The sequence below is a fragment of the Mesocricetus auratus genome, unplaced genomic scaffold (genome assembly GCF_017639785.1).
Source record: "Mesocricetus auratus isolate SY011 unplaced genomic scaffold, BCM_Maur_2.0 Super-Scaffold_100031, whole genome shotgun sequence".
Classification (NCBI taxonomy): Eukaryota; Metazoa; Chordata; class Mammalia; order Rodentia; family Cricetidae; genus Mesocricetus; species Mesocricetus auratus.
In genome coordinates this window covers 78,004-103,273 of record NW_024429212.1, presented here as the reverse complement: position 1 = coordinate 103,273, position 25,270 = coordinate 78,004, and the positions used below count along the sequence as shown (strand labels likewise).

Here is a 25,270-nt window from a genome sequence, read left to right as displayed (position 1 = left end):
AAACTCATGCAAGACTGTTCTCTACTTCATTATATGGGCTCTGGAAATCGAACTCAGGTCTTCAGGCTTGACAGCAAGCACCTTTACCTACTGAGCCAGCTCCCCAGCCCAAAGTTTTACATTCAGAGGAGAAAAAAAAACTAGCCCCTCACTGATAATTCACCTGTTCCCTTTCTCTAGGCAATGCACAGGTAGATAAATGACAAAGTCTCTTTAGTTACACACATAGGAAGGAGAAAAGGATGCTGAAAAGCATGAAAAGGCAAGACTTTCGTGACTACTGCTTTTATGTAACCTTAAGTGAATCTGAAGGAAACTGAGTGATCTAGATGTGTTAAAGTCCTGTCCTCAAAATCCCTTTAAGAAAAAACAATTATCTTAAACTTAATAGCAACTACTTAAATTATTTTTAAAATGTAGATACACTGAGGGGCTAAACAGGGATGGCTCATTCAGTAAAGTGGCTGCTGAGCAAGAATGAGTACTTGAGTTCAGATCTTAGCACCTGTGTAAGATGCAACACACATCTGTAACCCCAGAACTGTGGGACTAAAAACAGCAAATCTCAAGGGCTTGCTGGTCTACTCAGGCAGTGAGCTACAGGTCCAGACCCCGCCCCCAAACTCAAAATATCCTAAGGTAGACTTAAATAGCCCCAGGTAATTGACCAGGTTTCCAGCACCAGGAATGGTATCCCTCTTGGTGAGTGAGCCTGAAGTACAATTAGAGAGTTGTTGGCTATCGTTACAGTATGTGTGCCACTATTGCACCGTTGGGGTTATCATACCATGCTGCAATCATTTATCTTGGAGAACATACAACCGCTACTTTACTAAACCAGCATGATCCCTGACTGCATTCTAAGCATTTTATCTTTATACACAGGTAAGTGTTGTCTTTGCCTCTCATCAAGGAAACTTCTCTTTGCAATGGACAGAGACTATTATAGAAAACCATAACTGATCACAGTTGTGGAAAGCTAGTAGAGGAAAATGTCAGTCTCAATCTCTGGCTGCCACACACCCATTCATGGCTGAATGCATACACACATACCACACATATACAGTAAATAAATGGATGAATGAATAAATAGATGCTGTCTTAGTCACTGCTCTTTTGCTGTGATAAGGCACTGCAACCATGGCAACTCTTATAAAAGAAAGCATTTAATTGAAGGCTTGCTTACAATTTCAGAGTGTTAGTCCATTATAATCACAGCAGGGGAGCATGGCAGGCATGCCTCTGGAGATGAGAGTGCACAACCTGACCCACAGGCAACAGCACCTTAAAATTTATTATCCATAACTCTTTAATATTCCTATTGGTCCTTAATATAGATAGAATGTTTTTAAGTGAAACTCATCATAGACTCACATTAGTTTCATTTAATAATGATAAATTACTCATTTCTTTAAACAAACTATCACAAGTTCTGGTTTTGTCTCAAGTACAGTTGTACCCAAACATTAACCCACAAATTAAACCAACAGAATAATAACAAAAAATTCTCCTTAGGCCTCTATTTTTCACTCCCCCTTGTTTCTATTTCTGTAGCAGAGGCCACAATGGACAGACTGTGAGAAGACACACTGCCAACAGGGATAATAGATCCCAGGCACCAAAAAGGGAGGCCCTGGCTCTGGTCAGTCCTCTTCCTGCAGGGAACCAATCCTACTTTCTACAATTCAGATGAAGCACCACTCAGTAGCCACTGGTCATACAAGAACAGAGGGAAAGAAAGTGGAAACACGGTTTCTCATAAGAAGTCAGCTCAGGGATACTGAGAGGCATCCCTCCTTTGGGGGGACACTTTGCTTCCTCAACCTTGTGCTCCTGGCACTATGGCAAGAGGGCATTAATAAGGTCAGCCTACTTCTTTAGCCTTATAGGCAGAGTAGGAACAAATGCTACTGTCAGTCCCTCTGGTCTTGGAAGTACTTCGGACAATGAGATTTTTGTTGCTATATACATATTACCTGGCTTAATAAAAATATTTTTATTATGTCACAATGTCTTCCAAATTTACACATAATCTATAGTTATCAAAATTTACACACTTCCAGCTCCAAATGTAGAAGTAAATCAAGGAGTTATGGACCACAAGTTAACTTCAGGAGGGTGAGCCCTGATATGGTTATGCTGTGGTGCCTCATGGGCTCCTTTGGACTTCCTCATGAGAAGGACCCCTTGACAAAAGCAGGGAGCCCAGACTTCTCCACTTCCTGAAAGGGCCTCTGGTGGGTGGAGGCAGAGAGACAGAGGGTGCAGAGTGGTTTCATATCCAGGACCAAAAGAGCACCCTGGGTTCCTGCTGAGACCAGGTAAGAGACACTGTCAGTTTTCCTGAGAGATTGGCAGGGCAGTCCCTTGTCTATCATGGGTCTACCACAGGGCAGGAAGCTCTTTGACTGAGAAGGGAAGCTGGTGAGTACTCTGCCACCCTCCAGGCCACTCCTGCCAATACTAGAGTGTAAAATAATAAGCCCACCTAGGAAAAGATTGGCATTCTTATGAGCATCAGAAAAGAAAAAAAATCTGGGATATCCAACCTGAAATTTCATCAAGCGTATAGAAGCCACACAAGTATTCATACAAGTTTATCTAAAAATATAGATGGATGTTTTAGTTTTAATGTCCCACTTTAACCTCTTCGTTTTAACCTCAGCAGCCTTTGGCCCTACATATAGGATGAGTTAATCATTTACCGCCATCAGTGTAAAAATTGGTCACCACTTACAACTAGACATGGTACAAAATCGTGTATCCCTCAACCTAGGACCATCTAAAACTGCATGTGTGCCTCTAACTTCTGCAGAAGTCCTGAGAGGAGCGCAGTGCATAAGGCCACCAGCGAGTTACCCTGTACATTCCACCAAGGGCAAGAGCAGTGACTTTTTTCTTTTGGTACAATAATGGGCAGAAATTATACCATGTAGACTAGAGGGGCTTCCACAAAGTCTTAAGACCTTGAATAGAAGAAGGGAAGACAAGGACAAAAGTCCCAATTAATCAAATAATTCCACATTGTTCTTGTACTCTGTGAAACCCTGAGTTAATAACAGTCACTAAATGCCTGCCTTGAATCCAGGTCCACCACGCCACTTCAGTATGCTTCCAATTGGTTCATCATCAACTTCCTGCTATATTCATAGGCCAAAAACAGTGCTCCATTGGCAGGGAAAGCTCGAATCATAGTAGGTTTCAGTCCAGAATACAAGGCTGTTATTCCTGCAAGACAAAATGGCAATCAAAGATTGTGACAGCAGTCACCTGAGGACACACATGCCAACTGCACAGCAGAGATTACCTGGGCCCACAGACTCAGGCACAGTACTAAAGCTCTTGTGATGAAGGGACTTGCTTTCAGGTTCCCCTCAACAGACTTCAGAAACAAGGTAAGTAGCAAGCCCCCTGGTAAAGTTGATTGATGTCAAATACCAAAGCACTGCTTTCTATGCCTGGAGGACTCCTGCAGTATGGTCAGGGCAGAGCTAAGGCCTAACATGGCCAGGTGGAGGTGACGGAAGAGCCCAGGGGGCCAGCAAGAGATGTGTTCACCCTGCTCAGCTTGGTCATGGGGGAGACCTAGATGAGGAACTTAACTAGGGTGTACCAGGCCAGCCTGGAGAAGGCATGTAGGAGTGGTGACAGACAAGAGACCTGCACTCTATGTGGGCTATGAATTAAACATATCTCTGTCACTGTGCTCTCTGTAAACCCAAAGCATGAGTTCACAGTCCAAGGTACTTTTTGTTTTGTTTTGTAGATATTGGCGTTTTTTTTTGACCGCATCTATTTTGCTTTTTAAATTTTTATCTTTTTAAGATTTTAATATATTTATAAATCATTTACTTCTTTCCTTCCATTCAAACCTTCAAATAACCCTAGTTTTAAGATTTTTTCATATTTGGATTATGTAAATGAGGTGATGTCACTTGCTTCAGAGCATTCTTCCCTCTAGACAAAGTTTCTATCTTAAAAATCCCCCCCAAAGAAATCTGCCAGATACCTGGGCCAGAAGTTAGGAAAAGAACTTGAAACATTTTTTTTTTTTAATTACAATTGTTTGGCTGTTGACTCAGGCTTGCTATTGGCTAGCTCTTGCTTCTTTTTTTTAAATTTATTTTTCAGTTTAAATTTAGATAAGAAACAAGGTTGTTTCACAAGTCAGTTCCAGGTCCCTCTCCCTTTCCCTCCCCTACTCCCGTGCCCTCCCCCCAACCCCCCCCAACTTGAAATATTTTTGAGAACAATGAAAACAAGCTAAAGCAAAAGGGTCGGAAACAGAAAGCCAATGGTAGTTAAAGGACATGAGGTGGGGAGAGAAAAAGAGGTTCCAGGTTTAATTAAGCCTGGATGACCACATTCAAAGACATCCATCACTGTGAACACACCCTGTGTCTGCACACAGCAGCCCCACTCACCTTCATTCTTCACAATACCCAGGAAGGTTCTGACCAACCCTGTCTGCTTCCCAGTCATAGAAAGAACCTGAATTCTAGATTTGATACAATCCACCGGGTAGACAGCAAGCCACAGGCAGATTCCACCAAATCCGCCACTTAGCATCAATGGGACAGGACCTAGGGAGGGAAAGCAGCCAGTGGTTCTTGGTTTCAGGTGGCATTTCCAGAAGCACATCAAACACTTAACTCCTTGAAAAATGGTCAAGGTTCTGGCTAGGAAGTTGGAATATCCCTGGGCCTCATCAAGACCAGCTGGTCACACCTCATCCTCCAGTTGGGGTTGGCCTGCCCACAGCCAACACCCATTGAAATACAGTCAGTCTTTCTCAACTTTAACCCCCACAGCCCAAATCTTCCTCTATTGTGACCCAAAAGGAAAAAACAATCTTCTGCTCCCGAAACACCACCATGATTCGCTACCATGTTTTCAAAAGGTACTACATTAAACAGGGGCAACTGAAATTGCTTCCACTGATAAGCACGGGCTAATTTCCTCGTTCCCTGCCCACCTTACCCTTAGAGCTAGGGTTTCCAAGGTAGAGATAAAACTATGGGTGGAGACTTGATATTCAGGTGTATTTTAGGCTGCCCAACCAGTACATTAAACATAACACAGAGACCGATCCCATCAATGGCACATGCCACATAGTTGTTTGCTTTGTTTTTGTCTTGAAATGTCCTTAACCTCTAAGATAGTGGTTCTCAAGCAAGGCTGACTTTGTCTTCCCAGGGACTATGGACAAGTTCTGAAGCTTTGTTATTTGGTCTGTTTTTATTTCTCCTTAGAGAGAGGCTGCTACCTGTAGTGGCAAATGGCAAGGGTGATACTGAACATCTTGCATGCACAGGGCATCCCACCACAACAGCTTGAAAAATCCTCTTAATTAAATGCCTAAATGTAAATCTATCAGTAAGTACTCATTTAATGGATAACGAATAAAAATGTTTGGGGAGCAAACTTATTTGTGATTTGATGTAGACACAGGGCTTCGCAGACAATCTTATTTTGTAATTGCAATGACAGGCAATTAACCAATTAAAAAAGAAAAAAAGGTTTTATAGCTTATTGTGAGATTAGCAATAGCTGGTTTCTCCATCGGTAAAATAATATCTCTATTCCTTCCTCTGATAGACCCAGAACAGTTAGTATCACCCAGAAGGGAAGGGACGGCTCTAACAACGCTAATGCTTTAGCGTTAGAACTTGACTTTGGGAAATTTCTCTCGGTGCTGGCCAATGCCTGCTGCCATTTGACTTTCTGGCATCCAGAAACTCCCCAGCGCTAGGTGGACCCCCCAGGAAGGTGCACATTGAACACATAACCTGTGGGGACCAGGAAACCCATGAGGCTGATTCTACTGAACCCAAATGATGTCAATGAGAATACATTTACCTAGTTCATCTTTCGATTTCCCTGACGCGAAAAATGATCTGCTCAGTTCATAGCCACCGAAGAAGAAGAAGTAGCCTGGGACTTCTCGAAGTAAAGTGCTTGAGAGTCCATGGTAGAAGCCCAAGGGGCCGTCCTTCCTAAAGATTTCTTTCACAACTGACCAAACTGTACTGGGGGACACAAAGTAGGAGGCAGAGTCAGCGTGGGTGGAGAGGATGTGTGCATGCGACCCTTTGTCCCAAGGATGACTTACACTCGCACCTTTGCTACAACTGTGTGCTTCCTGTAGCCTGCCCTTCCCTTCAAAGGACACCTGTTATTCCTAGACTTCCTGGTAACTCTGCTCGCCACGCCAGCTGCTTTCTTTCTTGTGCCTAATTAGGCCTGCTAACTACTGGGTATGTGTTTCTGTAAGGTACATTGATTGTGTCTTTAACAATAAATATGTAAAAATGAATTACAATAAGGAGCCATCCCAAGCCTAGAAATAGATGAAATACTATACTTGCTCAGTGCCTTGTCCCCTGGAGCCCCAGCTCAAGCTTGTTGGTGTATTAGTTACTTGTTACTTGTAATAAAATACCTGGCGAGGTGCAATCTGAAGGGAGAAAGGGCTTGTTTTTGGCTCCCAGTTCAGGGGTACAGTCCATGGTGGGGGCAAAGCCAGGGCAGCTGATGACACTGCATCTGCCTTCAGGGGCAGAAGACTGTCCCATCATGCAGTCTAGGACCTAGGCTCGAAGTCCCTCACTGCTGTGCCCAGATACTTGCCCCCTAGCTGATCCTAGATTCTGTGACATTGACAGTCAGCAGTGACCACCACTGTGTGTTTAGGATAATTTGTTCAGGTGGTACAGAGAAATGAGTGTCACTCTGAGGGTCGAGCAATAGCCCTTGAGATTCAAGGAAAATCCAGAACCAAGTCTCTCAAGAAGGGGTGTAGAGGACTCCTTTTTGCAGATGAGCCCTGGTCCTGGGGCAGCTTCAAGGCCAGATATCCTGGGACTGCATCTCTACCATCGTGTGCCCTGTGGTTGGTTTTATACACACTGAGAACAAGCAGAATGCCACGTGCTCAGTGTAACTAGTTCTCGGGAGCAGGAGAGACAGTGCATCGACTCCTGGAGTGACAGAGGCCATACATAGGCAACCATCTTCCTTCTGGGAGCTTTGTCCCTGAAGCGCTGTTCCCATTGCACAGGTGATCATAATAAATGACTCCATACTGAGCTGCGGGAAGCCTGCATCCAAGCCTGTGTGGTGGTGGTGTTAAGGCTCTTCTATGTTTTCCTCTAGGCACTGGTTATAAAGGCCCATTCATTTAGCAACTGTTTATAGAACTGCCCACTTACGATCTGAATGTATTCACAGTACTGTCCGTAGCTTCCAGTTCAGAAATAACCCTTTCAATCAATGGTTCTCAACCTTCCTAACACTGCGACCCTTTAGTAAAGTTTATGTCGTGGTGACCCCCAACCATAAAATTATCTCATTGCTACCTCATAACTGTAATTTTGTCAGTTATGAATCATAATGTGAATATCTGATATATGGCCCTTGTGAAAAGGTCATTCAACACCACGGGTTGGGACCCTCAGGTGCTTTAAAGGATTATACTGGCCGTGAATAGCAGGGAGGAAACTAATGACCGGTCAATTTGTTGACTGGTCCCCCAAAAGATTTACAGACCTTGGGTGATGGCAACACCCTTGACCAGATCTTCAACCAGACACACGTTGAGATAAATAGACACATTTTTTGTGATTAATAAGGCTGATAGACAGTTCTTCAATTCTGGACACGTGTGGCATACATAGCCTCACAGCAGTGGACAGCCACTTTTACGCCTAAGCTGATGAGTGATTGGATCACAGAAAGCAGCCTTGATGAATGTTTTCAGAACTTGGACCCTTACCAAGGACATGTGAAGGTTCGAGAAGGGTGGGAGTTGCCACTAAATTGTGGCGATAAGCCTGAACACCCATGTGAAATTCCAGAAAGGGCATGAAGCACTCACCTCAGACTCTAAATCCACACTTAGCGTAGCTCTCAGACCCATATCAAAGCTGTCTCCCAAAAAATGGCTGAGGATCATGACTTATGCTCCCAGGAAGACAAAGGGGACATTCAGCTCCTTATTGTCTCCTTTCTGCACTATTAAATAACTGCCTAAGACACTCTCTAGGATAGATAGTGAGTCCAAACATAATAAACTAGTCTTTTCAGAAAATTACCCCGGCATGGTATTTTAAAATAGGGAAAACTCTTTCTACACTTGGCACTTAATTTTAATGATCTAAAACGAAAGCAGTATATCAAGAGGAAATAGCTAACACCTGTGAATGAACAGTGCTTACTTCTGGCTTGCAGCTATCTTTCCTGAGGATTCCATTTCATACATGGTCTGGAGCCGGCACTTCACAAGCTCTGTGGGGCAGAGGACCAGTGCAGCAAAGGCAGAGGCAAAGGAACCAGCAGCTGCATTCTGGAGGTCACTGAAAGGACAGAAAGATTTACCATCAGCTCACTGTTCCTTTCCGCACACACCACACCAGAGAGAGCGAGCACTGGATGAGACGGAAATCTACATGCACTGTCCCATCGAAGAATCCCAAGACCCTGTAGCAGACAGCAGTACTCCAACTCTGTGAGGAATGGCACTTAAGAGGCAATATATGTCCCCAAAGCCACACATCCAGAGAACGGCATGCTAGGCCTCCACTCAGGTCTTCCTGACTGCTAATTGCATGGGTATGCCCCCATCCCCTCAATTCATGTGTTGAGAACCTAACTACCAATGTGTAATGGTGTTTACAGCACTTAAGAGGCAATCAGGAATAAATTCGTTCCTGGGGGTGAGACCTTTATTATGCCATTTATGGCCTGTAACTTTGCTCCCTCTGCCAGGTGAGGACATAGTGACAAATCCTGTCTGAACCAGGCTGGGAGCCTGTTGGCATCTTCATTTTTTACTTTAGAACCTCCAAAAGAAATGTTTAAATTTCCTAATAAATGATATCTTATTGGTAGCCTAAGCTAAGGAACATTTAAAAAAAATGAAAGGAAAAAGGAGAAATCATAGAAGAAAGGGGGAAATCACCTACTGCCATACCTCCCCAAATATAGTCTATTAATACCTTAGTATATTTGTGACAATATTGCTTCTGGCCCTGAATCCAACCTGGAATAACCAGACATGTAATGTAATGACTACAGACACAAACCAGTCTAGATTTTCATGATCACAAAAAGGTTTCCCAATTCAGCTATGACATCTGGTAAGATTTGATATGGTTTGCCGATGTTACCCAACAATTTCTGTGGTGGAAGCTTAGTCCCTTGGGTCTTGTTGAGGTGATGGGACATTTAAGGGGTGGTGCCTGGCCTTGGAAACCCCGAAACATGACAGGTCATTGCCAATGTTACTGGTGATGGTAAAACCCCACTGCTGAAGACAACACATACATATGTCACGCTCAGAGAAGTCGAGTCAATGCCTAACTTGAGGCTTCGCCTCTGCAGACTGGCATTCGTGGTACTGGAAGGAACTCTGCATGCTACTAGGAGAAACTCAGTCATCAATGCCTCCCAGGTACAAACCCTGCAACCTACAACATCAACCTGCCTGCAGGATGTACTGTGCATTAACAGCACAAATGCTATGGAAATAACCAACCACTTTCTTTCTGATTGGACTTGAAAGTCTACTCCATGAGTTGGAACCCATAACTGACAGTTAATGTGGCCAAAACCTGACATTAGATAGGTCAGTGGCTTAGGGGAAAACCTAAAACTATACTTCTATTAAAGGAACTAGTCATAAAAAGATTCCCAATGGCATATTCATTAGGAATAGTCCCTGATCAGAGCCTCACTCAGCCCTCATCAGAGAAGCTTCCAGCATAGATGGGAACTAACACAAAAGGCCCACAAATGACCAAGTGCAGAGAGGGAGAGACTTTGGAGCGCACGGTCTGAAATGGGATGTCTCCATCAAACCCCTCCCCTCCAGGCACGGGATCTGTGCGGAAGATGAGGTGGAAAGACTGTGAGAGCCAGAAATATGGATGACTCCGAGGAAACGGTGTCTTCCAGACACACCAGGACTGATGCACATATAAACTCAGAGACTAGGGCAGCAGGTGTTAAGACTTGCACAGGTTCCAGCCAGACGGGGTCCTGGCACTAAGAAAGGAGAAGTGGACACAGGCTCCCACCCCTAACCAGCTACCTAAAACTGGTGCCTGGAGCAAAGGAAAAATTGGTTTGCTCCGGCGGAGTCTCACTGGGCATATTCACCACACTTCCCTGAAGTCATTGGGCAACACAAAGCGAACTTGGCATTTTTGTAGACTTTTTGCTTCAGCTTGCTTTGTGCACCTTTTTGCTTGTTTATTTTGACCTCCATTTGTGTGTGGGGGGGGACTGTATGTGTTTCTTGTTTTGTTATTGTTTTGATTTTGTTTGCTTTAGAGGGAGAGGAAGAGAAAATGACTATAAAGCCTGGTGGGTAAAGAGGTAGGGAAGAACTGGGAGGGGAAAACTCGATCAAAATACACTGTATAAAAAAAAGTTTCGATTATAAAAAAGGTGGGTCCTAGGGTGCTGCCACCCTCAGAGGGGACAAATACAGTTCTCATAGGACTGCAGTTAACTCCCATTAGAGCAGAGCTTCCTGTAGTGTCTGGTGACCTCTCCTCATGATTCCATCTGCAATGCTGTCATAGAGCCAGAAGATACCCTAGAAGAACCTAGCAGATTCCAACCCCACACGCTTGTATTTCCGGACTACTGTAAACAAAATAAGTTTCTTTTCTTGCTTCTAGCTTTGGCCTTCGCTTTCTGTAGCCTTGACTCTGTGTGTCAGACAACAGATGCTGTCCACAGGCTGAGTTGGCCTCTCGAGCATCCTCAGGCTTACCATGGGACTGCCTGAAGCAGGACTATTTGCTGGCTAGACCCTTTCAACCTTAGAGAATTAAGCCTAGTACCACAAACAAAGATGAGCCAAGCAGGCATACCGACATCCTTGTGTTTAGTTCACCTCTTCACATCTCTCCTTAGCTCATTTGTTAAAAGCCAAAGCTTCAAATGGTATTTTGGCCATATTTGGCCTTCCTCAGGGACTATCAACTGACAGGCAACTGTCAATGAGGGTCATTACCTAGAACATGTTAAAGTTTGTGAGAGCGAAGGTTTCAGATGTTGATAAACATGGAAGTCAATTCAGCCTCGGGTGTTGGGATGGTTCCAGAATCTGAATGAACATAAAACATCTTAAGGGAGAGGCCAAGTCAGCATTTCCACGGACTTTGGCTTCCTCGTAAGCACTTTCCAGTCAACAAAATAAGGCGCAAGAACCTTCAGCTCTACATGTGGGACAAAGATGTACAACTGGGATTCAAAGTGCAGAAAGTATAGGATGGGGCTTTGTAAGAATCCTCTGTAGAATCTGTCTCATTTTGCGCTGTTTGCATAATTTTGCCTTACTGGCCTGCTTGTTCATTTTGTGTGTGTGTGTGTGTGTGTGTGTGTGTGTGTGTGTGTGTGTGTGTGTGTGGTGTATGTACTTCTTGTCTTCCTTTTTTTTTAAAGAGATAAAAAGAATATAAAGTTAGTAGCATGGGGGAGGGGAAAATATGATTAAAATATATTGTATAAAATTTTTTCAAGAAAAAAAAGAATGTACTGTTTGACCTAAATGCATCTGCTGTGTAAGATCTCATTGAGCCAAAGGTCAAAGTAGAAACCACATCAGGTTCACACCAGGACACACAAATATTTGTGATGCGGCTGCAGAGATCCACAGGAAATGCTTCCTTTAACTGTTCCCTTTGCCACTCTTGATGAATGCTCTCTCTAGATCTGACCAGCAGTATCCTTGCTGGTCTAACAGAAAGAGGACAAAGTGGAAGGGGAAAGTGGGCTCAGATGACACCATCCTTGGTCCAGCAGCTATGACTATTTCTCCATCTGAAAAAGAAACGATGGTAAGGGCCATAAAGACACACTCTACATGTCAGAGTACAGCAGACTGTAGGCAGTGTCAGAGTACAGCAGACTGTAGGCAGTGTCAGAATAGAGCAGACTGTAGGCAGTGTCTGAAGAGTACAGCAGACTGTAGACAGTGTCAGAGTACAGCAGACTGTAGGCAGTGTCAGAAGAGTACAGCAGACTGTAGGCAGTGTCAGAATAGAGCAGACTGTAGGCAGTGTCAGAGGAGTACAGCAGACTGTAGGCAGTGTCAGAGGAGTACAGCAGACTGTAGGCAGTGTCAGAATAGAGCAGACTGTAGACAGTGTCAGAGGAGTACAGCAGACTGTAGACAGTGTCAGAGTACAGCAGACTGTAGGCAGTGTCAGAGTACAGCAGACTGTAGGCAGTGCCAGAGGTGTACAGCAGACTGTAGACAGTGTCAGAATAGAGCAGACTGTAGGCAGTGTCTGAAGAGTACAGCAGACTGTAGACAGTATCAGAAGAGTACAGCAGACTGTAAGCAGTGTCAGAATAGAGCAGACTGTAGGCAGTGTCAGCGGAGTACAGCAGACTGTAGACAGTGTCAGAGGAGTACAGCAGACTGTAGGCAGTGTCAGAGGTGTACAGCAGACTGTAGGCAGTGTCAGAGGAGTACAGCAGACTGTAGGCAGTGTCAGAGGTGTACAGCAGACTGTAGACAGTGTCAGAATAGAGCAGACTGTAGGCAGTGTCTGAAGAGTACAGCAGACTGTAGGCAGTGTCAGAGTACGGCAGACTGTAGGCAGTATCAGAAGAGTACAGCAGACTGTAAGCAGTGTCAGAATAGAGCAGACTGTAAGCAGTGTCAGAGGAGTACAGCAGACTGTAGGCAGTGTCAGAGGAGTACAGCAGACTGTAGGCAGTGTCAGAGTACAGCAGACTGTAGGCAGTGTCAGAGGTGTACAGCAGACTGTAGGCAGTGTCAGAGGAGTACAGCAGACTGTAGGTAGAGTTCCCCAGGCAGGTACGAAGCAAAACTCTCTGAAGAGAATATCTAAGCTCAGAAAAGATTCTAGCGCTGTGTTAGAACAAGTTAAACAGGCTTGTGACCATACTAAAGAACTAACTGTGTGGTAAGAAGCTACACACTATGGGTACCACATGAATTAAATAAATTTCCTCAAAGCTCCACACAAGAAACACAATGAGGCCTTTTCCAACCCTTTTTCAGTGACACCAATTCTTGCTTCTAAAGAGGGTGGAAAGAAACACACCTGTAAGCATCCTACTGTCCATCAGAAAAGACCAAGTGAATGCAGGAATGCACACTGTAGGCAGGAGGATGGCATTTCAGGCCAGCCCAGGCTATGCAGTAGGACCATGTCTCAAATAAAGCACAAAGGAGAAGAGGCACTTGTGCTGATGTCTTTCTTGCACAAATAAAGCCTTTCTGGAGGTCACAGAATGGAGCTTGCCACTAGCTAACCATAGAGGTCTAGAGGTCTGTACAGACAGGCAGGAAGCGACTTAACTCAGCAGAAACAGGCTATAAGTAGGGAGAAACACAAAATTGCTCTCTTCTCTGCTGAGACGTTTAGGAGGTGAGGCGTGCTGTGGCCTGCTCGTTCTCTCTGACCTCTCAGCATATCCCCCTGTATCTGACTCCAGCTTTTTATTATCTAGACCAGTTAAGAACTTCTTTTACAGGCAATGTGCTCAAACCAGTCTTTTCATAGGCAAAGCCAGGGAAGTGAGAAGGGACACGTGGGGCAGAACCGCCCCCCTACCTCCCACCCCAACAGTTTGCTCCCATCACCATCTCTGATCTACAGCCAAAGGCTACTAGGCCCAGAGGGAGCAAAGAGTCTTCTACTAGAACCTTCCCTGGGTACCCACTGTTGCTTCGGCTTTCTCCCATGCTGTCCTTCACTAATGAAGCTCAGGAGATAAACCCCCATGTCCTGAAGTAGCAAGTCGCTCCTTCAGCTAGAGAGTCAGCTGCCTACTGCTCTGCTTCTGTCTGGTCTCCCTGTGGGATGCTATTCTCTTGGTCCTCTACTTCGGCCTCCTTGGGCTCCGCTTCCTGCCCTTTCTTAGCTGGAGAGCTGGAGGACCATGTTCAGCCCTCCTAGGTCCTACAATGTCTCCATGGACTGTCTTATCTCATCCCGATTTTAAACACAGGTTCTACAATCATGATCAAAGTCTTGCCGACAAAAAAGCACATCTGAATCTTGTAGATATCTCCAGAACACACCTCCATGTACAAGGAATCTACTTAAGTTGTGTTCAACCTACGGCTGCAATAGATGTTCCAATTTCCACTGACATGGCCAGCAAGCCTGCCCTTTGCAAGTATAAATGTGTGTGTGTGTAGGTAAACAATAGATGGTTTTATTGTGTGTACATGTGTGCATGGGTTTCTCGGGAGTTGTATATCTGTATTTTGAGAAAGCATCTCTTTCTCTGGGACCTGGGGCCCTAGATCTCCTTACCTCTGCCTTCCCATTACTGGGATTATAGGCACACATCATGTCCAGCTTTTTATGTTGGCAGAGGATCTAACTCAGTGCCTGGCAAGCACTTTAGTCATGAAGTTTTTCCCCCAGCCCCCTCCCCAATATAATTTCAAATCATTTCAAATAAATCAACACTTGAAAGAAGGATGACTAAGCATCCCCAGTGGCTTGTGAATTCTGCTTGGTCTCTGAATGAGGGGTACCTAGGGAAGATCAAGCACAAATGCATGTCTGATGTATAGGGAGGGTTCAGCCAAAGAAAACCAGGTCCGTCTGTAGCTTCCTAATTCCACATTTCTTGTCTAGCATCGCTCAGGTACCCTTTCAGTACTCCCTGCTGATGAGACGGAGCCTGAAGCCCAAGTCCGTGCTACAGAGTGTTAGCCCAGCACTTGTGTTCATGCAGAAACATCTTCCCATAGGGACCAAAGCACACGGTGGACTCTTAGCCCGATGCGTTTGGCCTTCTCTGATTCACATCATGACAGTGTAGACACATCAGGATCAAGTTTCCTAGCAATGTCATTAAAATCAAGTGTTAAAAACACAATGGAGTGTCTGTCAGTGTCCCAACTCACCTCAGCTTTGCCTGCCTGTCCAGTCCAACCATTTTGCGGACCACCTGCTGGCAGAAGCCGTAACACATGAAGAGCACCGAGTTCTCTGCAATATTGGCAATCAGTGCAGGGCTGGTGCCCTTGTAGAAGCCGCGGAAGCCCACCTGAGAGTAGGTTTTCAGGCAGCAGTCGGTGAGGCCCCGGTAGAGGTCTGGGAATGTCTGCATCTTCACCTTCATTGTGTCGAAGGGCTGCCCCGTCAGTACACATGCTGTGCCCCCTAGAGGTAGGACATGAGGCTTTAGAATAGGTCTACAGACACGGACAAGGACAGTAACTTCAGTCTATGGTTTACCAGTATTTTAGTTCCCAATGACTGACTGCCTTTCCCCCCAGATCCTCTAGCCAAGTTTAATACAACTTCTGGCAGGTGCCTATGCTGGCCAGCACACCAGAGGTCCATCCTAAAGGGATTCATGCTTCCAGGGAAGATGTTGGGTTTCTATAGTCCAAGGCCTGAGTACAAGATATGGCCTATGTTTGGGGGGCTCAGCCATGTAATTAATGGGTACAGATGGGATGGACCCTGATCTTACTGTGCCATCCCAGACAGTGGATACACCTGAATCTTTACACCAACTCATAGTGTTAACTTGGCACAAACCTGGCATGCAAATGGTTACTAAACAACAGCCACTATAGACATGAGAGAAATCGTGCAGAAGGGACAGTGGGTACAGTGGTAGAGACAGGATTTTTTTCCTGTCCAAGACCTACGATGACTTTTAGAAAAACGCAAGATCCAAGTGCCAGATAATGAAAACAAGGAGCCTGCTAATTAATCTCTTGAGAGTATAGCATTTGACCCTGGAAAAAGCACTTGAATTTTAACTCTATCAATTAATGATTTGTACTTACTTAGGGAGTCAACTACAATTGCCTTTGCTTAGTACAAATGAACTGGAATCTGCCTTGCATTTGTTCTCATACTATGAGAATATCAAATGTACTAAGTCTAAATTGCATTAGATTACTTCAGTAAGAATTCTGAACACAGGGATAAGAACACATTGTGATTGCCCCATAGTATCTGTAGACCCTGGACTAGGACCAAAGTTTCAGGACATGCCACTAGTTAATATTTACCTCTCTCATGAGACCTAGAAGGCCCCACATTTCAAATACCCCCTGCTTAGGTCAGGAAACATAGCAGCTATGTGATGAGGCCGCCAAAACACTACCAAAATGGAAAGCTTACACAAAATATTTAAGAAATGCAATTTTACAATTCAGTTATTGTGTATCGTTATTGCACCTGTGCTGTAGGAAGTAGAGGGCAGTGAGGACGAGTCATTTATTTACTGATAGACAAGGTGTTATTTCCAAGGATCCTGAGAATGACTTGGCCTATTAAACAATCAAAACAATTTCTGTGATTTTTCTTGCTATTGTTTGCTTCTTCCAGGAGGGTTAACAGTAGAGTTTCACCTGGTTATCCACAATTCTGAATCACTGGAATACCATTTACCAAGATGTACCAGCAGAGTGCCCGTAATCTCAGTACTCCCTCCCCTCCCTTAGCTTGACTTCTTTGAATATTTTATCATAGCACAGAGTCTGTCCAACAGAGTCATGGACTCACAAGTCACTAAGGCCATTTATGGGAGAAGGGACAACTTACTGCAGGACATACAAACCTCCCACTTAGTAGCAGTGACACTTCACAGAACTGAGAAGCAGGACATTGGAAGATATCCCTTCAAAATGGTTTTTGGGGTACTTGCTATTTTGACACTGGGAAGATAAACTTCAAGGGCTGTAGAGTTCTTCCTTCCCAGCCAGTGTGCCAGTTAATGGGGCATCCATCCTGCAAGAACTTCCAGATAGGGACTGCTTTTCCCTGATGTAAGGGAGATACTAAGCTAACTCAAAGCACTCCACAGACTTAGCTGCCATTCTAGCCTGGGACCTCTGCTACAGCAAACACAGGTCAGACCAGAGACAAGTTCTAGGCTCTTTGGTAGAAATGAGCTAGCTGGGAAACTAGTCTAGTGGGGGAAGCTTTGCTTAAAACCAAAAGGAGACAAAGAATGTATTTACATTTACACCCGTCGTGACCCTTGACCACAGTTGACTCTCTACCTACAGGAAAATCACAATGAGAGGTGCTCATGGAACACTAGGGCTCTCTGTGCAAGTGGAAAAAAATCTCAAAACCTAGGAATTTGCTAGTCCAGACAGGGTAGCAAAAAGTTCAAACCACCTCTGACCTCAGAGAAGGCTGCTGCTCTACTAGGCACCCTAAAACAAAGATGTCAACAAAACAAGAATCCAGGCGATAGGGTAGAGGTAGCCCACACCTTTCATACAGCATTCAAGAGGCAGAGATAGATGGATCTCTGTGGGTTGAGGCCAGCCTGGTCTACAGAGTGAGTTCCAGGACAGCCAAAGGCTCAAAGGCTAACTCTGTCTTGGAAAACAAACAAACAAAACATCCCCAAAAAATCTATAACCTGTTAAGTGCTATCTCGAGTATCTGAATGAACATAGTCAGCAAAGAGGTAAATTTTTAAAAAATTATTGCAATAACGCCTAGTTTCCTCTTAGACTAATGGAAGAGCATAGAATGCCTGCAGATGGATTCTCTCAAGAGACTGTATACCCTCTCACTAAAGAGACAAGGCCTGGACATGCAATGCTCTCCACTAGGCAGAGCTGGCGGATGTTTTTGTCACTTACAGTCAGCATCTTCACAGCATGGCATGAGGACTAAGAGAAAGGAATGGATTTAATCCTATGATTTAGGACTAAGAGGAAGGAATGGGGTCCAAGGGATTGGCCCATCCTCTCTTCCATAAAGTAGTGGGGAGGGACATGAAGACTCATGGCAGTTAATAACACATTGGGGTACAGACTTGTTAGCTGTTGGACCTGCTTATGAAATTGGAACACTCCTTGGCTCTAGCCCAGAGACAAGGGGATCCTTATCAGCCTTCTGAACCAACTTTGACCTTTGGTTCATGGAGGTGAGGTGCATGGAAGAGCTGGGGGAAGGGTGAGAGAGAGTTGTTTTCTGCTCAAGGATTTTGTTCCTCCGGCTGAACAAAGGACAGGGTGAGAGGTGGTAGTCCCCTGACCACACCTGATCTGTTGACCCAAGAGGTCACACTGGGTATGAGAACATCGAGCAACGTGGTGCTCTGGCCTCCCCATTTACAGGAATTGACACGGGGAGCGAGGGGTAGATCAAAGGTACCCTGGGAAACACGTGCCTTGCAGTGGGCTTTTGCCCCAAACATGACATGGCACCCAGTTCTTTGTGTCCCAGGTTAAGCTAGTCCCAGTGCTTGCATGTTAAAGATGGTCTTTTTTACTGTGGTCTCAGATCACCAGCCCTGGCTCAGTCTGTCCTTAGGCTCAGGATCTGAGGGTCGGCCTCAACTGGCCAGTCTCAAAAGATTGGGCCTGCATCTTCTTCCCTGACACACCAGGAGACACTGAGGAACACCAGCCTCATTGCTAAAGGCAGACTTCCTTTCTTTCCCATCACCAATGAGGACAGTAACGGGAGAGGAGAAATGGCTCACCGGTAAGAGAGCTTACTGCACTTCTAGAAGACCTACTTTGGTTCCCAGCACCCACGTGGGTGGCCCACAACTGCCTATGACTCCTGCACCAGGGGATGGGATCCGATACCCTCTTCCAGTCACCTTGGGCAACTGCTCACATGGGGCAGATAATCACAAAAAGGACAGTAACTGGCATTTTGTACAACAAAAGATCTGAGGACTGCCCAGCGTGGGGTGACCCACTGCCATATGCCTATCCTGGCATGTGACAGTAGCCAAGTTAGTTAGTTCATTTTGGAAAGCAGGCTTTCTAGCAATATCAGGGACATTGTCATCCTTCACTGACTGGTACAGCTTTAGTATAATTAATCACTACTATATGGTTCTTACTGCCATGCCCTGACCAGTATCACATTTCCATTAAATTGACTCATTCTGAGGGTAGAGTATACTACCTATGGGGTAACAATTTCCAATCCAATCTGAGGAACTACCTTAAGAACACAGGGGGAGAGACTTAGGAATACAGGTGAAAAGATTTAGGAACACAGGTGAAAGGATTTAGGAACACAGGGGAAAGGATTTAGGAACACAGGGGAAAGGATTTAGGAACACAGGGGAAAGGACTCAGGAATAAATACAGGGGGAAAGATTTTTTAAGGATTACCTGCGGCCCCTGCCGTGAGGTCAATGGCAGCTTGGATGGCAGGATTGGACTTCATGGTGCCACTGGATTCTGTGGAAGGCAATTCTCTAGAGTGTAGGATGTGTACCACATAGCCCTGGGAGGAAGGAAAGGCTCCGTTAGCCCCTGCAGTGCCCCATTCTCTAAGCCACTGCACCTTAACTACCGGGAGTGGGAAGATAGGCTCCCAAGGAGGCTGAATGTTTCAACGTAGCCAAGTGACCCACTTCCGCTCCCCAGGGTATCACTACTACAGCCCCTACTTTATTTAGGACAACAAACACCAGATAAGAAGCCAATCACAAATGGCCCAGACCACACCAGACTAGCGTTTCAGAGGCCTATGATGGAAGTCCAGTGCACCAAACTCAGATGTAAGTTCAGACAGCAGCCTGTGCCGCTGAGCGCCATGGCCGAGGAGCTCCACTGAGTCAGGTGGCCCCGAAACTGGAAGACTCTATCTAGACAAGGTGGATTATAGAATTACCACGCACAGGTAGTCACAGATGCCACAAGGCCAGCATAGAGCCCTGATCCTGTTCTCATCACTACTCCATCACGTTTTGACAGCGAATGTGTAGATTTACATAAGGTCTTGCCATAATTCAGATTTTAATTGAACAGGCCTCAAGTAGGACCAGAGAGCCTCACAGCCCAAGCTCCCAGGCAAGGCTGATAACGTGGGCCAGCCACACTGGTACCACATCTGGACAACTGGGTTCCATTTTACTTAATGGGAACCCCAGGAGTAAGTTTCAGACAGTCAAGTAGCCAAGAAAAACCAACTTGCTGAGATGTGGACTCAATATTAACTAGAAAAAAAATGGAGAATTCCTTAACATCAAGTTACCCATTACTCAAACTATTCTGTATGTTCTCAAAATACAGAATTGATCTACATATAACAGAGGGCAGTTTCATGCCTCGTCACATTGAGGTTGGTGCACTAGGCCAAGGTTCCTTCAAATGGCCAAAGCCATTCTCAAAGTCGAGAAAATAATGACAGTGGGCAACCAAGAATTTGTAAAAAAAAAAAAAAAAAAAAAAAAAAAACGCTTTATCAATGACCACATTCCAAGAATCTTTTCTTAAAAAAAAAACTTTTAAAATTAGCAATGTGGTAGTTACAAAAACATCAGGACTGTATTTCTGCAGTGAAAGTAAAAGACTAGCTGCAGGGGGTAACAGTCACATGGCCTCAGATAGACTTCACTGCCTTCATTTCTCTTCACTTGAACGACTCTTTACTAACTGGGAAGGCATAGAAAACCATGCAGTCACTGTGAATTCAACCCCTTTACAGAAGCCAAATGTAAACACTTCAAATCCTAGAGATAACACATGCAGAGGGCCAAAGGAACAGGAAGTTTGCTGTGCTTGTCTCTTAGAAATGTCAGAAAGGCTATATCCATGAAGTCTCATCAACTTGGAAGCCTAAACAAACCTACACGAGGATGATACCAATAGACCCGCTAACATGGATGGAGGAAATCTCAGGGGCGCTTCAAACCTGGACCAAAAACAAAACAAGACAAAACAAAACAAAAAAACCCAAAACAGGCAACTAAGAAATGATGCAGGGAGGGTCGTCCCAAGGGAAGAGTCCCCCAGTTGGTTATCCACCACATACATACAAGTAGCATTATAAGCACTGAGAAGGTTGTATTTATATATTTAGGACTCTCTCCGTGTGTGTGTGTGTGTGTGTGTGTGTGTGTGAAGTCACAAAGAAAAAGAGAACAGGAATTTGAGAGGGAGTTACATGGAATGGGTTAGAAGTCGAAAAGAGGAAGGAGGAAATGATGTTAATTATAATTTCAAAAACATTATTATATATAAAAATGCTTTTCCCGTGCTGGAGACTAAACCTGACTGACTTCCTCCATACTGCTCAAGCACTCTACCACTTAGTCTCCTTCTCAGGGACACCTGTCAAATTATAGAAGACAGAAGTGGTACTAACAGATGAGCCCAGAAAGAATTCAGAATGAACTGAGTATGAACTGTGGCTTGGAGAGATTGCAGGACTTGCACAAACCAGACTGGTCCGCACGGAGGATTTAAACTGACTTAGAGGCTTGCTGTACCATTTGGAGTAGAAAACCCGAATCCTCTCGCATCCCCCTCTCTCCCTTCAAACTACCCAGTAGTCGCAGAAAGAACGCTAGTACCACGACTGGTCGCTAGAGGAAATTAACTTCTTAGGTGGTCGAACCGGGTGAGGCTGCATTTCGCTAGGGAAGACTTGTCCCGGGGTCTGTAGCTGGATGGCAGGAAGGAGGCCGCTTGCCACCTCCATCGAAACCCTTCGGCCGAGCACAGGGCACCGGCCACCGGGTGTCAACTACTGCTGCAGCTGCGGAGCGCGTCGTCACCCGGCCTGCACCGGACTCCTCCCCCCACCCCCGCGTCCGCGTCCGCGCAGCGCTCGCACCCCGCGCGGCACCGCTGGAGACAGAAACCTCCTGACCCCCTGCTCTTCCCGGGACCCGGCGGCCAGCCTGGTCCGCGCCGGTGTCGTAGCACGTGTGCAGCAGGGCGGAGACTGTCAGGCCGCATCCCCTAGCCCGGCCGCCCGGACGCACACTCCCTCCTACGCCGGCCACCTCACCGCCGCGCCTGGCTGCACCGGCTGGCACTCCGCCGTCCGCGCTCCGCTGGCGGCTGCGTCCCCGGGACACTCTTTAAGGTCGTAGTGTGGGTCCGGCCCTCCCTCCCGAGCCCCCTCCAGTGGCCCTCCTCCCCGCCCCCTCAGCCCCTCCCCCCAGAGGCCACTCCCTCAAGAAGCCCCTCCCCCGCCGGCCCTCTCTCCCTCCCTCCCGAGGCCCAGAAGTCTGCTCTCCACGCTGGCAGACTGGTATCTCTGGTGCTGGTAGCAGCTTCCAGGAAGACTCACCTTGAGGTCTCCTGGCATTATCCAGCTCCAGAAGCTTTGGTTTTCAACGGTAAATGAAAAGTACTAGCATGGTAGTGGTGAAATATAAATTCACTTATGGGGCCATCTTTTTTTTTTTTTTACACTTTTTATTATATATTTATATTAGAAACAAGCTTGCTTCCCTTGCCAGCCCCAGTGCCCTCTCTCTCCCCTCCACGCCCACTCCCTCCCCCCCAGTCTCCCCAGCGCCCCACCCAATCCCCACTCCATTCCCCAGAGAGGGTAAGGCCCTCCACGGGGGATCTCTAGAGTCTGTCATTTTGTTGCAGGGAAGGCCCAGGCCCTCCCCAAAGTGTCCAGATTGAGAAAGCATCCCTCATTGTGGGATGGGTCCCGGAAGTCCATTTGTGTGCCAGGGATAAATACTGATCTACTACCCAAAAACCCCATTGATTGCCTGAGTCTCCTCACTGACACCCACATTCAGGGGGTCAGGATCAGTTTATGGCCATCTTTTAAAACTGTGTGTTTATTTGTTTAGAGACAGGGACTCACATAGCCCAGGCTTAACTTGCTTCGTGGCTAAGGATGGCCATGAACTTCCTGAGCTTCCAAGTGCAGGGAGGCTTGATTTTATGAGATGTTTGGGATCAAAAAGCTAGCTAAACATCGGGCCAGGGGTCAACCTAAAGAGTGAGCTAGTGGTCTGTATTCCTTCATGGCTCCTGCCTTGACTTCCCTCAACCCGAAAGGAAAGTGTATGTCAAATAAACCCTTCCCTCCCCCAAATTGCTGTTTATGCAGCAACAGAGTGAAACTAGAATACTACTCTTTCAGAGGACTAGAGTTCAGTTCCCAGAACCCACTCTACTGGCTCTGATAGATCCCTCTTCTGGTTTCTACAGAGATCTGCATGTACACTGGGGGGGGGCACACACACACACACACACACACACACGCGCGCGTTTACAAATAAAAGTCTTTCAAACATAATAAAATCAAAAGAAGCTGAGAATACTTACAGAAAGTGTGTCTCACAACAATGATAAATTATCAGAAGATTCTTCGGTTTCATGTGACACATAGCTGCCACCTTCCCACTCGACTTTAGCCCCATAACTATTTCCATTTTCTGTGTTGTAGTTTCTTCATTTTCTCTTCCTCCTTCCTTTCTTTTGTCTTTCCTTTCTTACTTTCTTTTTCTTAGACAGCCTCTCATTTTGTTGCTCAAGCTACTGCTCTAGCCTATGACCAACTCCCAATCCCTGCCTTACCCTCCTTAGTAAGTGTGGTGGGGTGGTCCAGCCTGTCAATCTAGCATTCAGGACGTTTGGGCAGGAAGATGAGAAATAGATGCCGTAATGAGCCCTTATCTAAAAAAAATCTATTACCATTTGGATATGGTATTGGATTATAGCCAGTTAAATTAAGTAATTGGTAATGGGTGTCACTGACTTGAATATTTGGCATGAAGTGTTTTAGTGTGTGACATTAGTATACAAGGGGCAGCTCTTGCTGGCCTCAGTGTATGCTATACCAGTGTCAGAGAGACAGTACGTAGGGCACTGGTCAGCACTAACCCCTTAGACCTGGCGCTGAGAGAGCAGTGTAACTATAGTGACAAGCCAGGGAGTTTGGATGAGTTGTTCAGAGTGACATGGAGCCTTACAAACTGGAACCTTCAGCTGCTTTGCAGTGTCCCCTGGCCCAGTGCCCAGTGGCTTTGCAGACCTAAGGAAAACCTAATTAAGGATGGACCTGGACCTTCTGTTACAGAGCCAGGATGTGGTGTCAGAGTCCTCGTGTGACCTTTAGTGAGTTTCTTATTCTTTAAAAATCCTCAGCTATACCAGGCGGTGGTGGCTCATGCCTTTAATCCCAGCATTGGTAAGCAGAGGCAGGTAAATCTCTTGAGTTCAAGGCTATCCTGGTCTGTACAGTGAGCTTCAGGACAGCCAGGGCTACACTGAGAAACCCCATCTTTAAAAAAACTAAAATAAATAAATAAATAAATGACATAAAGGACTAGAGTCGTGAGAGCATTTGATACTCTCCTTTAGTGAGAACATGTAAATTAGATTAGGGACCTAGAGGAGGAAAGACTTGTGTAACAATAAATACTCCTTTGTTCGGCTGTACTGGGTTCAGTCCATCAGAGAGGCTGGGCCTTCCAGCAGCTACACAGGCCTTAAAATTGCATCTTGGGGGAGTGCCTTCTTTCTTTAACCGGCCTGTACTACATCCCCTCCCCCTCAACACACACACACACACACACACACACACACACACACACACACACACACACACGCAGGAAGGCTTCTTTTCCAAGTGATTGGGCTGCCGGAACCAGTTCATAAAATCGCTTCAAATCCCTTTTTCTTTCCATTCTCCCCTAGTATCTTTGTTCTAGGGAATGAGAAACACTATACCGCTGCTTAAAGAAGGACTTATTGGAGAGCTCTGGATTGCACTAAATAAAGTGCCTGTGCAGCTCTGTTCAATGAGTCCCCAGGAATATCGGGGCCTCTTTCTTAAGATTTTTTTTTTAATTTTTAAATTGATGCCTATGCGTGAACACATGAATGCTGGCGCCTGTGGATGCTGGAAGGGAAAGTGGTAGTCCCTAACTAGAGTTACAGAGTTATGAGCTGCCTTCCTTCTGTGCTGGGTCCTCTCTAAGAGCAGCAGGGGATCCTAACTGCCGAACTGCCTCCCTGTCCTCATGAAGACAGCGTGCCGTAGCCATGGAATACAGCCCCCCCCCCCACCGAACACCAGAATGCATTTCAGAGCTGAATTTCAAATAAGCAAACACTGTCGCAGATGGGCCTCTCTGCTCAAAGTAGTGGCTGACTACCCTCGGGATTGTGCAAGATGTCACTGTGGCTGACCTGTAATGGAAGCAGGTTTGACACAGGTGAGAGGACAGACAGATTGGCCACAGGAATCAGGCCCTTGTCGGTGCACCAGAGTTTCCCAATGTCCAGGTTAATGACGTCATGGGAGAAAAAAATAACAAAGTGTGGTAACTGGAGTAGCAAACAAATTACAAGCACAGAACATCTCGGATTCAAATGTGTGCTTGGTAAGGAAAAAGAAAATAATGCTTTAATTAGAGTTTCAGTACCCACTCCATAGAACTTTTGCTGAGCCAGGCGTTGGTGGCACACGCCTTTAATCCCAGCACTTGGGAAGCAGAGGCAGGCGGATCTCTGTGAGTTCCAGGGCAGCTCTGGCCTACAGACGAG

At 45.7% G+C, this 25,270-nt stretch overlaps 1 protein-coding gene across 7 annotated transcripts; it reads right to left on the bottom strand.

The window, feature by feature from the left end:
• Positions 1 to 1,148: 1,148 nt before the first annotated feature.
• Slc25a15 (solute carrier family 25 member 15) lies at positions 1,149 to 21,869 on the bottom strand. 7 transcript variants are annotated; one of them, XM_005087631.4, is made up of 7 exons: positions 21,756 to 21,869; positions 19,127 to 19,241; positions 14,912 to 15,170; positions 8,217 to 8,354; positions 5,860 to 6,029; positions 4,425 to 4,583; positions 1,149 to 3,228 (listed from the first exon to the last, which is right to left on the bottom strand). In XM_005087631.4, exons 2-7 carry the CDS (start codon positions 19,179 to 19,181, stop codon positions 3,104 to 3,106), a joined length of 906 nt encoding a protein of 301 aa, XP_005087688.1. In that variant the 5' UTR covers positions 19,182 to 19,241; positions 21,756 to 21,869; the 3' UTR covers positions 1,149 to 3,103. The 7 variants fall into 7 exon arrangements, with proteins under 7 accessions (XP_005087688.1, XP_012981847.1, XP_021079514.1 ...); XM_013126393.3 differs by having other exon boundaries at positions 21,751 to 21,773; XM_021223855.2 differs by lacking the exon at positions 21,756 to 21,869 and adding an exon at positions 21,730 to 21,748.
• Between the last annotated feature and the right edge of the window lie 3,401 nt (positions 21,870 to 25,270).

Excerpts from the sequence above, each read along its gene's own strand:
- Slc25a15 (XM_013126390.3), bottom strand. The coding sequence starts at position 21,443 with ATGGAGGTGGCAAGCGGCCTCCTTCCTGCCATCCAGCTACAGACCCCG. Across the intron at positions 8,355-14,911 it reads GACAGGCAGGCAAAGCTGAG|TGACCTCCAGAATGCAGCTG; the intron begins GTGAGTTGGGAC and ends CTGTCCTTTCAG. Across the intron at positions 4,584-5,859 it reads GAAATCGAAAGATGAACTAG|GTCCTGTCCCATTGATGCTA; the intron begins GTAAATGTATTC and ends TTCCCTCCCTAG.